The following is an 18,341-nucleotide window of genomic DNA, read 5'->3' on the forward strand; positions in this document are numbered from 1 at the left end:
TTAGCTGCATAGGAGTGAGACATCTGATTGGTTACAGACATTGCTCTGCAGTCTCAAAAATTCCATTCACAAATGCAGTGAGGTTCACAAATTACAAACAGTTCGTAAATGCAGACTGAACAGTCCGTATATAAATGTAACAAGATACAAGGCAGCCCAAGGTTGAAATAAAGCTCATTTTTAGATCGAAACTGGTTGATCTCCTGTGCTAACTTGGTATCTCGTGCGCATGAGAAAGTATCTGGTGCGCACGAGAAAGTATCTTGTGCGCACGAGAAAGTATCTGGTGCGCACGAGAAAGTATCTTGTGCGCACAAGAAAGTATCTTGTGCGCACGAGAAAGTATCTGGTGCTCACGAGAAAGTATCTGGTGCGCACGAGAAAGTATCTTGTGCGCACGAGAAAGTATCTGGTGCGCACGAGAAAGTATCTGGTGCGCACAAGAAGGTATCTGGTGCGCACAAGAAAGTATCTTGTGCGCACGAGAAAGTATCTGGTGCGCACGAGAAAGTATCTGGTGCTCACGAGAAAGTATCTGGTGCTCACGAGAAAGTATCTGGTGCTCACAAGAAAGTATCTGGTGCTCACAAGAAAGTATCTGGTGCGCACCAGATACTTTCTCGTGCGCACCAGATACTTTCCAAAAAAAAAATTCTGCACATATCACTTTAGGGGCTACGTAGTTTTTAATCAGACTTTTTTTTTAAAATGTGCTGTGATGCAACTTTTTTTTTTTTTTCACATTTGTCACGTACCCCTTGCAGTACTCCCATATACCCCCATTTGAGAATCACTGTCATAGACTCAAAGCCCAACCTACTGTAACTGAAAGATCCGGTTTTGAAATGTATGAAACTACATCATTAAAATACTGCAAATGTGAAAAGGAGCTTAATGTATTCTGTCTTTAATCAGTTGCATGCTGTACATTCCTCTCTTCCAATCTCTCCTATCTATAGCCACACTCTCAAAGGCCTCCAGCTGCATTCAAAGTCAGGGACATTTTGTTTATACGGTGTGCGTCATAATGAATGAGTAACATATTTCTGGTATTGCCTTGAACTGACAGACACACAGACACATGTAGTGCCCGTCTTCATGCAGTATACCATAGTGAGTATAACATGAAGACAACTCTGCCACAGTGAGGAGAGCGTTCAGTTACCTGTTTGAGCTGTCTCTCAAACACAGATGAATCTGTTGACTAAGTCTCACCACTGCATGCTACAGCTAGCTTAACAGAAAATTGAGGCTGTTTCTGTGGATAATTATTTAATGTGGTACAGTAAAACTTGTGGCTAAATGTTTTATTCAAGCAAGTCAGCCATGTGTGAGATGTAACCAGTTCACTTTCTGTTATTCAATGATAGGGAACACGATGAAGTGAGGGAGCAGCAACCGTCGAGGGAGCCGTCGCTGCTGCTATTGTGCTGCTGCGTCTTTTGTACATCGTGTTTTAAACGCTAATGTGAGCTGACACCTATCTGGTGCGTCGCCGTCTCATATTTACGGGAGACATCAAAGTACTCATGTATGTTGTAGGAGCTTTGCTGAGAGGGTCATTAATGCCCCTGACTAAATACGGTGTGGTGCTATTAAAGAGTCATGAGATGCCCTTTTTGAAACAGTCTGAGATTTAACAGCTCCACACTTTCAGAAGTCATTATCAACTGAGCATCAGAGTCGCTACTACAGTCGCAGTCAAGAGAGATGATGGAGCAGAGGCAAATGAGGGGAAGGAAATAAGGTAAGAGGGGAGTATGAGGAGAAAGGGAGAGGGGAACAATGAAAAGAGATAAAGTTGGGCAATGTACTTAAGTCACAGGTACACTATATGGACAAAAGTATTCGGACACCTGACCATTACACCACTTGGCATGACATTTTAGTCAAATACATATACTTTAACACAGAGTTGGTCCCCCTTTTACAGCTATCCAACAGCTTCCACTTTTCTTGGAAGGCTTTCCAACATGTAGAAGTGTTTCTGTGGGAATTTGTGCCCGTTCATTCTGTAGAGCATTTATGAGGTCAGGCACTGATGTTGGACAAGAAGGGCCTGGCTCGCAATCTAGGTGCTCGACAGGGGTTGAGGACAGGGCTCTGTGCGGGCCAGTCAAGTTCTCCCACACTGAACTCATCAAACCATGTCTTTATAGTCTGTGCTTTGTAAACTGACTGGAGCACAGTCATGTTGGAATAGAAGAGGGCTTTCTCCAAACTGTTGCTACAAAGTTGGAAGCATTAAAGCTAGGGTTGGTAGTCACGGAAAACAAGCATGAATTTGAATGTAGTATTTCCTCAGGACTCCGTCTACTGCGCCACTGATTCGCGACCATATGAAAGTGACTGATTCAAAACCGGTCCTCAGCACGTTTTGTGTTTTGCACTACGTCAACTCATGTCTCACTCAGCGGTAAGAAAACGCCAAAACATTATCATAGTGAAAGTTAAAAACACAAACAAACATGAAATGTACGCGCAGGAGACGGGCAGAACGATAGGACCGGATTTGATTGGTTTCATAATTTGGCTCCTGATGGCAGGGATTGGTTGGTGTTTTCCCAGGTTTACTCCAGCTGTAGATCGCGTTATTTTTTCCCTCTTTTTTAAGAACACATTATGTATTGATTGCCATCGGGACATAAATATAATTTTAACCAGTATAACAAAGTGTATATAAATCTGACTATCAACCCCAGCTTTAAGATTGCCCTTCACTGGAGATAAGAGGCCTGATTGAACCACCTGAATTCAACAATTAAAAAGTGTGGCCAAATACTGTTTTCCATATAGTGTATGTTTCATAGAAGAGGGAATCCCTTTCTTTGTATATCGCTCTTGAATACAAATGAACAGGTCAATTGCAGTTTTTGCAAAAATCACCAAATTGATTTTAAGACTCAGGACAAAGCCTAAAATGTGTTTCCTATTCATACCAGTTGGATGTAAGCATATTAGAAAGTCAAGGTGTGGACTTATTTATTAATTTTTTCAGTACCTTTCAGCAGATTGATTGATTCCTGATGATATAAGTAATTACATTAATTTGACCTTGATATGATTGGGCTGCATAAAATGAATGACTGGATAAACCAAATAAGGATAATTCATTAATTACAGTTGCTTATACGAAACTCCCCTATTACAAGTCAGGGAGCTTTCTTGCTGGCAAACTGACCACGAATCCACAAAAAATAGGGATAAACAGGCCGACTATCAGCTGTTCTAACAACTCCACATTTAGCCTGTGTATGTGTTACATCAACTGTCAGTCCTCAGTTGGATACAAAACATTCTCTGACTAATGTTTCTGCACATAGTGGGCAGAGAGATCCTGACCATGACTTCCACCAGTTTAAGATGTCTCATTTCTCCTGAAGGCCTCTTTAACAGGAAATTGAATCCAATGATTTTATGAACTTTCACAGACCCTCAAATACACTGAACATAACTGTGAAGGGAAAAAAACAGAGCCAGTGGCCGTTTTTACTCACAGGATTGATCCCTGAAGTAGACGCTGCAGGTGCTAGAGCAGCTGTTGGATTGGCGTCGACTTCTCCTTCAGACTCCACTTGAGACAGCACGCTCACAACTGACTGTAGAGACTCTGCACAAAGGGCAAGAGTTGGCCAATGAGTGAAAGCACACTGAGCAAGACATGAAAAACTGAAAATGAACAAAAGCAATGTAAATGTATGGTGCTTTGTAGGAAGACAGATATCTTCAGTGAGTATGTTTGTATTGGAAAGAGCTTTTAAACCTTTATAAACATTACAGATCAACCTTGCACTGCCCCCCTTCAGCTAGGCGACTAATCTTCAGTCATGGTTTAACTAATCCAGGTTATTATTGTGCAAATTTAACCAGCTCACAGTAGGGATGACCACAATTAATCGATTATCGATTAATTGATTGTTAAGAAATTACTCGAAACACACATTTTTGTTATCAATTTTACGTCACGTGGAACAAACATCATGTGGTCTCATATTACACTCAGCTATCAGGGAGGTGTTTGAAGTTTAAAGCATGTTTCGATGTGAATCAGCTGACTGAAGGTGTTGCGCACAGCGGAGACGCTCAGCTGGCGGCTGTGCGTCAGGTCTCCACGTGCGCTTTTTAAAAGAGGATCAATACAAAACTGCTGCCAACAACAACACAGACACAAAGGTTGACAGCTTTAAACAGGATATTTCCCACCTTTGGATACAAAGGCAACAGACAGGTGGGAAATTCTGGTACGCTACGTTTACAGAGCAGCAACATCAGAGCCGTCTGAGCTTTTCTCCAGCGGGACTGATTATGACCCGGTTGCGCTCCTGGCTGACACCTGACCGAATACACATGTTTATTTTTCTCAATAAGAACGAGTAGACAGAAAACTGGACACTGTGAGTCTGAAGTACTTTGTTAGTATTATGAGCCTTCACTTTATAAGATTATGTCCGCGGATAATATTTTAATGAGCCTGATCATTGATATTCTGCGTGTCAAACATGTACTCGTATTCAATCCCGTCAGTTAGATGCATTTTGTTGCTGTAGAAAATAAAATTCAGGGGGAAAACAACCTATTTGGCATTGTTTTTGACGTAAGAATAATAATGTTTTTTGTTTTTTTTTTCAATTAATCGATAATTGATCGTTAACATTTCCAAAAATCGATCACGGAGAATAATTAAAATGTACATCCCTAGCTCACAGTCATTCAGCTAACTTTGTTACAGTAGCACATCTTAAGAAAGTTTCAGTAAAGGCAGAGTGAGTTACGATTCAAATTTAGGACCTTTCATTACTTCAAGACTGTCTGCCATTTTTTTCCAATCTAAAGCTGCACATTAATTGATTTCAAGCTGAGAACAATGCCTTTCCAAACACCTTTTTTGCCATGTTCTATGTGAAAAATTCATCAGCATTGATGGCAAATATAGTGAATCAAAGCAATTAATTATTTAGTGTGTGTCCATTTAACAAAAAAGATAAGTTTCCCTGCTCTCTCTCCCCACATGTAGCAGGCTGTGACTCTCAAGCGTGTTCTGCCTTGCTCTGCTTTATGTTTATTACGTACACTCAGATAAATACAGCTAAACATCAAAGCCTGCAAAAACACCTTAAAACCTATTCTCCTCTGAAATGAGACGCTATTTTCATCAATCATAGCTAGTTTGGAATACAAGTGAAGGCAGAGACTGCACAAATTATTACAACTAACATAATGTCAACAACAATTACCTACAATCTGCCGCCTGTGTGTTTCATCTGTCTGATATCAGACAACTCCTGCTTAGAACTAAGATTAGTTCTTCACGTCAGAGTATCAGTTTTTGTCTCAATTCATTTGAGGTGAACTTGGTGCTTTTATTGTGAAATGAATGCATCTGCCTTTACCTCAAATCAGGATTGTATCAATACACCTCTACTTTAATCTCTGAATTAAAGTTTGGGGTCCCTCAAACCTGAAAATATGTTCACATCTTTAAGTAGTCTGAGTCATCACCCAAGCAACTATCATAAAACCTGATCTTTGCAGCAGTAAGCTTTAGGATTTCTTGCTCTCACAGACAACAAAAAGATTTTTTGTATGATGCTTCACAGATCAGAGGGAAGTAAACAGAATTCCAGAGAGATAACAACACACAGTAAGAATTTCAAACTAACACACAGTAATCTAGGAGCAGCTTTAAAATTCATGGAGGGATGTGAGATCCACATTATCAGGTCTCTATTCAGACACTATGTTTACATACTTGAGACTTTGAGCTGACAATGTTTGTTCCCACTTTGCCTACAAAGAGATAATAATATATCCAGCCAAGAAACACAAGCTCAGAATACCTAATCAGATTCACCCAAAACAAATAAGACGAAGGCTGCAACAAGTGAGGAAGAGAATATAGACTGAGGAGACCAGAGGACTAATTACCATCACTCAGTGACAGGCAGTTACAAAACCGGCAGCAACAGGTCTCTGTAGTAACCTACAAATGATGAGGCACAACAAAGCAATGCTAATGAGACCAACTAGGGCCCTGTGGGACTGCCACCCTCGCTCAGTTAATGTTAACACCTCCACCCTTTCTTCGAATGTACATTAGAGAGCGTGAAGAGGGATGGAGGAGGCGGAGGGATATAATAAACGTTTACCACCGTCTTGTTGGAGACCTTTCAGTGAACAATAAAAGGCTTGTTCACACTAGACATCGTATGTACCTCCTCTTCTATTCTCCTCCTCACTCACTTGATCTCCAACACCATCTTGTTTGCGCACATTGTTACTAAACTCTCTGTAAACACAGATGAGCTGAGAGTAAAAGGGCTTGATTGGCTGAAAATTGAGTTTGCTCTTACAGAAGCAGTCAAACGGTGTGAATGTGTGGCAACTGAACTGAACATGTGCTCTGTTTCTCGTTTTGAATCACAATTTCACCACTTGAAAAAAGTGTTTCCAGCTTGCTTGAGGTTTGGATTTTTTATGGTGATGCCATCTGCTCCACTAGATATAGGCGAGTCACCCCTCTTCATGAACGCATGCCCAAAGTAAACAGAAGCACTGAGAAGAAACAAATAGCCTGATTTCTTCTCATATCATAATAATCAAACAATATCACATATTGTTAAATCTAAATAGCTGTTAATACACCTCTGACCACTGTGTATGCGCAGATAACAAGCCAGGTGGTCCCTCTCTCTTTAGAGGGGAGGACACAGCCTCCTTGGATTATGTTTATAAAAGGCTTCCTCTCTCCAGCAACAGGTGTAACCTTCATTTGTGGATGCAGTTATGAACTATGTGCAAAGATAATGCTTTGTGGAAGATTTTTTTAGCCAATGCAGTGGATTCCACTTAAGAGTCATGTCTTTTTTGTGTGCTGCGTGAGGACCTGAAGCAAATGCTCATCCTGTATTGGTTTTTCGGCTTGTCCCTTTTGTACAGGCATTTCACCAGGTCACCAGATGATATTATGGGCTGTAGATGATAAAATCACCAAATTTCTTTGCAATTTGACACTGAACATGATTCTGAAATAGTTGGACTATTTTCTTATGCAGTCTCTCACAGAGTTATGCATTTCTTGTTGTCCCTGTTCCAGCTTTTTTTTAAACATGTTGCTGGCATCAAATTTAAAATGAGCAAACATTTCTCATAAAAACAATGTTTTTCAGTTTCAAAATTTCCTGTTTTGTTTTATCACCATTTTCGATTAATTATAGGGTTTAAATGATTTGCAATTAATCAAAATCTGTTTTTATCAACATTTTACTGAGCATCTCAACCTTTCTAGAACTTGGGTTGTATAACAGTGCCATTATAAAGATTTCTTTACAGATTCCTTAAGGTTAATCTCATTGGCAAACCAGATTTTCCAGATACCTGTACATATTTCTGGCTTAACAGTATTGTTCTAGTAACTGAGGTGATCATTGGAAAGCTGAAAAATCTGCATTTTGGTGTTCAAATGTAGAAAAAAAAAAGCATGACCCTCTCCTTTTCGATTCAGCCTTAAAGTTTAAGAAAATAAATCGCATATATGACAAAAAGATTCACGTGATTTACTTTTTTAAATGTAGACCACAAGAAAGGTAACCATGAAATATAGAACTTTTTTCTGTTTTTAGTGTTTTAACGTCTGTGCCCACACTGTGCTCATGTGTACCGATGTATGTGTTTTGCAGGTTACTGTGTATGCAAGTGTGTGTTCAACCATTAAATACAGTACTGACCTTGTATATTGTTTGGCTTGGTGGCATCTGTAAAATCACAGATTTTGTCCCACTGGTCTCTAACAGCCTCAGGAGTCATGGGCTGGTTCTTTTGTCTCACAGTGCAGCCCTGAGAACGCTCCCAGCGCACTGCATACACGGAAACACACAAATAAAGAGGTCATTGACCGGAGGGGGGGGGGTCACACTTATACAATACTACTGAACTCGGGGCTACAGAATATCATAAATGCATGCAGACATTTCCTCAGAGAAAAACATACACAATACTCACATTTACCAACCCAGCCTGCACCGAGCTGAAAGGAGATGAAACATGTTCAGATGAACAAAATCAAAGATCTGAAAAAAAATTTCACTTTAACAAAACTGAAGATGTCAATTTTCTTTTTTGTACTTATGATACAAGTGAGACAGAAATAAACCTACAACTAGTGTTTTAAAAGAGCATGTTTCTTTATGTTTACCTCAAACAGACCTCCATTTTCTTGGCATTGTTCATGACAGAGCCAGAGGACCATTGGAGCAACATACTCAGGCTTCAGAGACGCCACCAGATCTAAGAAAAAATGAAACAGGAACTCATAAAGAACAGCAGAGCTTCTTTTTATTGCACATCTGTTATACAACTGACCTAAACAGCAGAGGGGTGCTTCTGCTTCACCGTCTCTGCTTGGTAGTTAGTGTGTTGTGGAAATAATGCTGCGACTCTTCATTGTGCTCATTTAGAAAATACTACGAGAGCATGCTCTGAGACATTACACAGGCCTGGGGCACTTGCCCTCTTACCACAGAGCAAACAGACATCAAATACAAGATGCTGTTTATTGGAAAAAAGGAACAAGAGCACTTGTTTATATCAACCCACTTTCTGCACAGCTTTGTGGTATTCATAAATGAGCCATGCATGATGAAATTACAAGCTTTGATATCATGCTGCTTTTTGTTTATCAAAACACGTTGAGTATATTTGATTTTTTTAAGTCCCATCATTTGAATTGACCACAGACTAATCTATGTGATTCAGTCCAAAATCTTCAGATAGACTGGACAAATATCACAAAACATGCACTTAACATGATCAGTGTTAAGTGAAGCAGAAACAGAAGAGCCTTTGAATGCCAGAAAGCACAGAAACAGATCATAATCAGTTTGAGGTGATCTGGTCTGTATCTTTGTAAAAATCAAAAACCAAGTGGTAGCAGAATGGAAAGCATTCTGTTTCCCTGCAGTTTGCAACGTTCAGCAGGAGGATATTTGTTGTTTGTTTTTTCAAAAAGCCTGAGTCAGTGAAAGCCAACATATGGAACCGAGTCATTTACTGAGGTGAAGTCATCCTGTGACAGTTGGCACCATGCAGCGTGACAGATGCTACGGTTAGACCAGCATGGCAGGACAACAGCACCATTCCTTTAATCTGTCACTTAATAGCCCTGTCAGTTAGCTGCTCTGCAGTCACAAGGCATGCACAGTATGCTCAGGATGTGTAGGAAGGAATGTAAAGATGCTCAGTTTGCTGGATAGGAAAAACATTGCTTCCCTGTATGGGAACATTAAATTCTTTGAAAACACAGGCTTCAATGAGAAGATTCTATTTTATGGGCTCTGTTGGAACTATAATCCGTGGTGGTCACTGTTGGCAACAAATACTGCATATATCTTTACCATGAGAGATATAAATGCGTCATTAGCATGCCTACTCACATTTCTTTAATATCTGGAATCTCAGCTAACACCTACAGTAAAATTAGGGGGCCAGGACCGCCTGTTAAAATCGAGGGCTGACACATTAAAACTTCTAAAGCGCCGAAAGGGTGCAGGGTTTCATCATGGATATTGAAACAGCAAAAAAAAGAAGAACACAGTTCTTGAATATTATATGACAAATGTCCATGTCAAATGGGAGTGCTGCTGCTCCAGAGTTTGTAAATCAACATTACATGAGCATAACATTATGCAGGTGTTCTAAAAAAAAAAGTGGTTAAAATCTATTTGTTTATTTTGGTCATGCATGTGTGAGTGCATGTGCACCCCCATGCCAAGCAGAGTGTCATACAGTATAAATTATACAGACCAACTGCATGCAATCAAGCATTTTTTTTTATCTCTCTGCCTACCTGGGGGCATGACCGTCTCTGTGAGGCGCGACCCAGCTACAGGAGCAATAGTGTTGCAGTGGATGTTGTTCTTCCTCCCCTCAATGGCCAAGGTGTTTGAAAGGCCCAGCATGCCCAGCTTGGCAGCGCTGTAGTTGGCCTGGCCGAAGTTACCATAGATGCCTGCGGCTGAAGCTGTCATGATGATTCTGGACAAAGATAACCCGAGGCAAAAAGTAAGCGACAGATATCGCTGCAGAGTAACGGGACACACAGACTGCCCCTAACAAACACTCATGACCTCACAAAGTGGTACACACTTTCATGCATGCATAAACACACAGAAGTATGTGAATGTAAGCAGCTAGTCATGCTAACCCATACACACACATAAAGACACACACAACTGCTTTATCACAGATACAGAACTACAAAGTACATTTGTTTGAGGGACTGCGAGCACAGGCTATATGCAGGGATGAACGCCTGTATGCACAGCAGGCACATAGTCATACACATACACTTTTGCCAGTAATCTCACGCAAACAGTTCAATTCAGTCAAGCAAAAGTAATGAGGTTAAAACGCTACGTTAACTGTTGAAGACATCTGAAACACACTGAGTCGCTGGTCATCAGAGAGCACTGATCCATACCAAAGCACACAACAATAGAACCATAAGGGGACCGGCAATGACAGAATATTTTTCAAATCAACAACCTTTGTGCACAGTGGTCTGTGACACAATTACTGCAGGAGCCTTTCACACTGTCAAGTAGTGCTACAAATCTTTTACAACTTTCAATCTTTACAGAGGATCATATAATGAAATGCTGCCATATAAAAGAGCAACAGCAAACATAGACTGTTTTTCTGTGCATATGGCTGCTGCTACAGATCTGTAACTGTGTGTTGCACTATGTGTTCACATAGCTTTATCCATATACTTGACAAGTCTTGTTGAGATTCCCGACATAAATATGACTAATTACATTTCTCATTGTCGTGGTTTTAACTCTAAATGCACCATCTCTTTTGTTAGGCTAGCTGCCCACAGAGATGGAAACCTGCCTGTGTGTAACAAGTGCAACTGTACAGATGTGGGAGGGATGCTAATGAACACATCTCAAAATGGCAGGGAAGACTTACCAACTGGATCTAGGTCCAATGCAATTCATCCTGTAACCTGAGCTGCTTGAACTGGGATCTCTAAAACTAAAGGCTAAATGTTGTCACATGACTAACCTAAGTCCTGGTGCTTTCTTTCACTTCCCTCCTTGAGCATGAGGAAACAGTCTGCAAGAAGTCCAACTTGAGGTATGAGGTTGAATTTATTTGCAAAACCTAAAATGCAAAAAAAATAAACTACGCTGTCTCAGTCTCTGTGATACTGTTGTGGTTTGCAGCCTTGAACCCACATTCAATTTTAATGCTCAGATCAGAGTAAACACACAAAAATGAAAGACCTTGTTCACAGAATAACCTGGAATAATCGTTTGATCTTCTGGGTTCAAAAAAGTCCTTTTGTCATTATTGTATCCTAGAGATTTGTGTGAAATTGTGTTTTAACTAGCGTGTTAATTGTATGGTTATGGCAAAAACATTTTTTTATAAAAGATCACAGTGGCCTTGGACCTTTCATCACTAAATTCTAACCATTTCATCCTGGAGTCCAAAGGTGAGTCTGTGCCAGATGTAATGAAATCACTTCCAGGCAGTGCTGTGCTGTGCTATCATGTTCTGGAGAATTGGACAGACGTGACGGGATGGTGATCAGACACAAATGTGGCCAGTAAAAGGGCAATATAAAAACCACTATATTAGATATGTAAAGTGGTTACAGTCCCTGCACCGAAAAGTTAAGTGATCAAATAAAGGTTTAAGAGAACTAACTTAAAACCTTAATGATTCCTGTCTCATTTGACCTGCTCAAAATACATACCTTACATCAAAATGTGTCCATATTTTAAAAGTTACAAACTCTTTTTCATGAAAATACAACATGAACATGAAAATAATGAGTATACAAATATGAAATGCAAAACACACCAAACCACAGTGCTAATGAACTATTGTCCTCTTCCATTCATGCAGAGCCCCGTGTGTGCTCTTGTGAAGGGCATCTGTTACCTGCAGTAACATGGGAGCAGAGCTGGTCGTGTGACCTTCTTCTACAAATTACAATTCAAAACATGCAAACCTCAATGGACCTTTCCACCACACACACCCCATTCTCTTATGTTAGCAGTCGAGGCTCAGGATTTCGGTTCAGCTTCAGCATGCAGACATCATAAGGACAATTAGATGCATTGGATAAAAAGATGTTTGGGATGTTTGAACTAAAAGGGCCGGTTAAGAAAACCTGGTTGCTAAAACCATGATGGATGTTTGTTTGAGACAACAATGTTTTTATGACCCTTAATGAGTCACTGATTTCTCTTTAAAATACATCTGCTCACATTAAACATCCTCACTTCTTAAAGCCAATAGAAAGTATCAACTAGACAATTTTCATTGAATAAGCCTCTACAGAGATGAAAACTCCAGGACGAGTGCCTTAACACCTCCAGCAGTAGGCAGAGGATGAATAACTCATCCATATGGCACAGATGAAGGAATAACATCAGACCTTCAGACGTATTTGCAACTTTTTTGGAGAGATTAATTAATTCAATTCTAAAATATTTAAGAGATAAAACTGAAGTGCAGAATAACAAAATTAACTAATTTCCCTTCATTTGTTGGTGATTTGAATAATCAAATCAGATTTGCTGTCTTGGGCTTTAAGAAGTATGGAGATTTTTTTCTCAGCACACCTTGAAACCATTGGAGCCAGAAATATTAAGGGGTATCAAGTGACCAAAATCAGAGTCAGAATATGAGCATCATTATGTGAGGGCAGACATGCTTTATATACCCATTACCCCAAGTGTCTGTTCTCAAGAGCCTACTTAAAGTAGGGCTCATAAAAATCTTTTTAACTATCTTTGGTACTTAATTTCAAGTCTGAATCATGCCTTACAACGCAGAATACTGATATCCTATCGATTACAGGCCTGAAACAGTGTCTGCTGAGACATTACTGTTATAAAAAACAAATCCAACCCACGTATCAGGACAGCAGGGTTTTATCTACCTAAATAGCTGCTCTCACCTGCCAAACTTTTGGTTTTTCATGTGATTCCAGGCCGCTCGAGTCACCAAGAAGGATCCTCTCAAGTGCACTCTGTGAATCAGGTCTGTAAGAGAGAAGCAACACAATGCATTAGAGCGTTGTGGAAGATTGTGCTTCCAGTAGATTCTCAAACTCCCACACAGACAATCTGTTGTTGTAGACATAAGGTACATGGAAAACAAACACACTTTCTTCTCCTGCTATATACTGCTATGGAGATAATGAGGTGAGCCAAATAAAAGGGAGTAATGTGACGATATTGGATGACCCTTTACATAGTGGGAATAAATGAGAATGAAGTGAATGTAAACATCAGAAATAATTGATTTACCCCAGTCCAAATCACTCGTCCTGGCAAACGATCTGTCACGAAGAATCCTTGGCAGAGAAAAACACGGCAGAGTTTTAGTCTTTTCAGTCTTTGAGGCAAAACTTTAAATTATCTTTCGGTGTTTATATTCCGACGGCAATCAAAATGTCACGTTACACATAAATTCAGAAGCAGCAGGAAGTTTTTAATTAACAGTGAAAAGACTTACCCAGCATTGTTTACAACAATATCTAGAAGAAAAATCACAGGATTAATTTGTATTACTTGTTGAAATAGTAGTAATAACATTTAGTAGAGATAATATATTGATGCAAGACGTTGACGTACTGACCTATTCTTCCAAATGTATCCAGTGCTGTTTGGATCAGTTTTTCTCCATCCTCTACAGAATCTATATAAGCAGAAAAGAAACAGTCAAAAATATGTTGTGAGCTTCTTGCACTTGATGAGTCACACATCTTAAATGAGTTGGCTTAACTGAGCTGCCAGAATTCTGTATCTATGTGCTTTTAGCTCCAATTCCTGGCAAGGATGTTCTTTATTGCATTCAGGTTTACAGATAAAAACAATGTAAGGAGTCTATGTGATATCAGTTATATAACTGGGAGGTTGAGAGGCATATGAGAAAGTTTTATCAGGAACAACACAACGATGAGTAGTGAGATGTGATTAGTCATCTTTTCAAAGTTACATTGTTTGGGATTTCTGGCACTAATGTCAGCTATTTTCAAAAACACCTGTCAATCACATTGATCAATGTGCTCTCCTCTCTTTGGTTGTTTCAACAAGGTTTATTTTTGTGTGTATTTATGTGAGATGCACCATGATAAAGAAGTTCTCAACACCCGCCAACAGCTTTATCAGTGAGCTTGGCAGGCTGACAGAAATCAATATTGTTTAAGCCCACAATTACAATCACTAATTTCTCAAAAGTAAGCAAGACTAAGAAAAACAGAGATAATGACGTGCCACAGACAACAAGTGAAAACATCAGACAAGATTACTAATCCAAACTTCTCACCATAGTTTGCCACAGCCTTGCCTCCCTTCGCTCTTATCTCCTCCACCACCTTATCAGCAGCTGCAGAACTCTTTCCGCCCCCTTTAGTGTCTGCCCCAAGGTCATTCACTTTATTGCAACAAGAAGAAAAAGATTAGCAATAATGGGGTGAGTTCTGCAATTCTCCACAACTGATTAGGTAAAGAGAAGAGTCTAGCTAAGCTGATTCCTTGTCAGAGTTCAAGGGCACATTGGGTCCAGGCAGCAGGGGAAGCTATTATTTTGGGGATGGCAAATGTTTATGCCTGCATCTGAGACTGTGCAGTTTCAAAACAGTTACAGGAAATTTATTGGACTTTTTTTATGGTTTAATTTATCTATAGATGCATTGATTTAAATTTTCTCCCCCAATAAAGATTTGATAGCTCATTTCAGGGTATCTCTGCAGATATAAAGTTGATATATTGTAGCCCCAAATTCAAGGTCTTTCTGAATCACTGTGTAAAACCCATGTCATTGAGAAACTTGTATTTTATATTTTAATGTTTGTTGTCGTGTTATCTGTCTGTTTTGTTTACTATGATGTGTGTTGCTGCCTCTCTTGGCCAGGTCACCCTTGTGAAAGAGGTCTCGATCTCAATGGGTCTTTTATCTGGTTAAATAAAATATAAAATAAACTGAACTAGAGATATGGCATTCCTGTGACTGTCTGTCACCCACTGTGACCTAATGAATGTAAGTGGAAGCAGAAATTGTGTATTTTGAGTATGACTATTAATATTGTTTATTTGTATTTTGAGGCTGATTGATTGTTTATTGGGCATGTCAAGGCCAATACCCATCTTCTTAATAAGATCATGATATATGCAAATGAAAAGCCTATGTATCTGATACTTGCATCCCTACTTTTATCCAAATGAAGACATGTCATGTCTTACTGTGAGCCATGCAGGTGCAGGCATCTGCAGGGTTTAGCTCATACTCTAACTTCACATTCAAGAAAAGCAACTATGCAGCTCGTCTCTAAATGATATATGTACTGTTGTGCTATAGCAAGCTATGTTAAAAGAACTAACACTTAATGCAGATAGCTAAAGTATGATTTTTTAAAAGATGATTATCGTGAAACTAACGTCCGGTCCAGAACAACTCAGGGGGGAAATCTGAAATCCTACAGGGCAAACAAACACTGAAACATCTGACCTCCAAAGCAAAAGAAATGAGGGTATAAGGGTTGCCTTTAACAGGTATTTCATCTGAATTTCATCATGTCCCTAGGATCAAAGTGTGCTGTGTCAACCCAATTCTCTCCACGATGTCTGTTCAAAACATTAGGTATAAATTAGAGATTAGCTGTTTACCTACAACTGAGGCACCCCTTTCAGCAAAAGCCAGTGCATATTCTTTGCCGAGGCCTGCAGAGAGAAACACAGATTAGTACAATGTTCAAGGATACTTGGTGTGCCCTTTCACACACTTACCATGATTGTAAACCATTGCGCTACATGCACTTTGCTCCTATGTGCATCGAATAACACGATTATACAAAATCTGTATCCATTGGAATCAAATCATTGTGCTAACAACAACTGTCAGTGTTTCCTGAAAGTTTTAAAGGATATTATGGACCAAATTGTTTACTTTTACGCACTGTGACTTGCATCTGTTTCGCCTATGTTAGCAACCCGAAAAACACTCATCTGAACTGTTACTTTGTAATACATAGGCTCGTCAAACAAATAAAACCTGTGAAAATAACACATTAGCATGATGAGCTAGCGTTTCAAAACGTATTTACATGCAAGGATAGTTAGCAGCAATGACAGCTCCGATAACGTGGACTTGTTTTTATACGGTGATATTTACCTCCTCCGGCCCCAGTGACGAGAACGACTCTTCCCTCGAAAGACAAAGCCATTCCTGTGAGATGTTATTCTCTATTTCTGCACACTAATGGCAAGGAGGCGAAAGACCAACACCAGCGTCCTGATACAGCAGGGTGAACTTCCAGAAGTTCCACTTCCGCACTAACAAGGGGGCGGGCTCGACGGTGGCCAATCAGGAACGATGAAACTAGAATGACCCCTCCCCCCTGCATTATCGTCACAGGCGGTGTGTGTGCTGTCCATGAGAGAGATGCACTACAAAAAGTTTTAGAATATTTCTGCAAATCACCCAATTCATACTCACACACACAAAAAAATTGAAAGTCTCAGTTTGAATGACTTTAAATATGGTTAGAAAATGCTCTGATTTTGCATTAAAAACTGAAAAATAAAATAAATACAAAAAAAATATATACACTTGATGACAATTAGGTCATACTTTTTTATTATTCATTGAAAAATACTTTTAAAAAATACACGTTTCTCAATGTCTAAATAAACAACTTTGGACGAGCAGTGGTTTAGTTGTTCTCAAACCTTGCAGTGGTTTCCTTGTCTTTAATTTTCTTCCCCTGGGACATAATCAATACACATCATTCTTTAACGACGTTCTGGGATTCTGTTAAGCTTCTGGGCATGTGTTGAAGCCTCTCAAAATACCATACCACCATGTCTTTTTGAGGTAGATGTATCTAAAGCATCACTGTATCTAGTTTATCATTAATCTACAGTCAACAAATACAAGTAGATTGTGTACCCAGCAAAGACCTATATTTCCTTCATTGGTTGAGGTAATGATTATGCTCTTTTTCAGGTCTTATTGTGAATTATAAAGCAGATTTACAGGTGAGACCAATATTTTGCATAATTGTATTGTATTGTAACAGCTGGGCTATATATTCCTTTTCTACAGGGTGTATGTGATTGTTACCACCTGGATCAAGGCTGGTAACAAGAAGGGAGGCCACACACAAATAAAGTATTCAAAGGTATTATTTATTTAACTTACATAATCAAACTCATCAAATAACTGTGATATATCAGTATGTGAATAATCAGTCATGTCTAAAATGTTTGGATGAGTGAAAGTGTTGTGTGATGGTGGTGATGCATGCTCCAAACCAAACAAGGCCAGGATGAGGAAGGAGTAGCAAGCCCAGCTGAGAGAGTGACAGGCAAGGCAAGGTGATACTTGGGCCTGGTGTATGGGGTTGTACACCCATTTCTATCCATAGATGGATCTCAGCTGCCATGGAAGGAGGTGGAGGGAGGCAAAGGACTCAAGAGGCAAGAGGTCACTAGACCAAGGCACCAAAAAAGTTAAGGAAATAAAGAAAATATCAATCAATCAATCAATCAATCTTTATTTGTATAGCGCCAAATCACAACAAAATCTCAAGACTCTTTTACAAACATAGGAGGTCTAGACCACTCTATGTCAATATAGAAAATAGAGAAAGAGGAACTAGGGAAAATAAAATAAATTAACCAAATAAAAATAAATGTTTGTTAATGTATGTGTGTTTCATGTATAAAGTGTACTGTGTATATGCGTGTGTGCATGATGTGTGGTATCAGTGGACGGGCAGAGGTTACTGGGTTATGGAGGGTTCAGTGGGTGGAAGTCCTTTTTAAGTTGAATGATGAATGACAGGGGGATGACAGCTCAGAGAGGCAGGCCTCCATTTTATCCCTTCTGAAGGCCCCACCACGCTGGGCAGGTAAATCAGACTACCCCTCCCAGCTCCACCCACACGCCATCTCCAGATAACCTACAAGCATGAGAAAAACACATGGCTGAGTGACTGAAACAATCAAGACATGCAGGCAGAGTGGGAGGGTTGTCACATGGTCCATCATGTCATTTAGTTAAAGTTCATATTATGGCTGAAAATGTCTGCTGAAAATCCCAGCGTGTTCAACATGGTAAGTAAATGTAAATTGGGCTGCACATGAACACAGAGAAGGCAGGCTTATATTCGTGATAGGCCTCTTCTAGATGCACACTAAGAAAGGGGTTCCCAAAGTGTGGGTCAAGGGGTCGCTATACACAAATGGGGGGTCCTGAGATGTCTTCCAAATTTATTTATTTTAGTTATCTAAAAATAGTACATTTTACCCATTATATTA

General features: G+C 39.6%; 1 protein-coding gene across 1 annotated transcript in view; it reads right to left on the reverse strand.

Annotated features, from left to right (window-relative positions):
- The window catches only part of hsd17b4 (hydroxysteroid (17-beta) dehydrogenase 4), a 35,479-nt gene extending 19,122 nt beyond the window's left edge, over positions 1 to 16,357 (reverse strand). The window contains exons 1-12 of the mRNA XM_034692895.1: positions 16,192 to 16,357; positions 15,687 to 15,740; positions 14,347 to 14,454; positions 13,657 to 13,716; positions 13,534 to 13,555; positions 13,326 to 13,372; positions 12,974 to 13,058; positions 9,842 to 10,029; positions 8,192 to 8,283; positions 7,999 to 8,023; positions 7,725 to 7,853; positions 3,498 to 3,610 (exon numbers count right to left, since the gene is read on the reverse strand). Coding sequence (XP_034548786.1) covers positions 3,498 to 3,610; positions 7,725 to 7,853; positions 7,999 to 8,023; positions 8,192 to 8,283; positions 9,842 to 10,029; positions 12,974 to 13,058; positions 13,326 to 13,372; positions 13,534 to 13,555; positions 13,657 to 13,716; positions 14,347 to 14,454; positions 15,687 to 15,740; positions 16,192 to 16,243 — 975 coding nt within the window. The 5' untranslated portion in view covers positions 16,244 to 16,357. The remainder of the gene's footprint in view (positions 1 to 3,497; positions 3,611 to 7,724; positions 7,854 to 7,998; positions 8,024 to 8,191; positions 8,284 to 9,841; positions 10,030 to 12,973; positions 13,059 to 13,325; positions 13,373 to 13,533; positions 13,556 to 13,656; positions 13,717 to 14,346; positions 14,455 to 15,686; positions 15,741 to 16,191) is intronic.
- Between the last annotated feature and the right edge of the window lie 1,984 nt (positions 16,358 to 18,341).

The sequence above is a fragment of the Notolabrus celidotus genome, chromosome 9 (genome assembly GCF_009762535.1).
Source record: "Notolabrus celidotus isolate fNotCel1 chromosome 9, fNotCel1.pri, whole genome shotgun sequence".
In the NCBI taxonomy this organism is placed as follows: domain Eukaryota; kingdom Metazoa; phylum Chordata; class Actinopteri; order Labriformes; family Labridae; genus Notolabrus; species Notolabrus celidotus.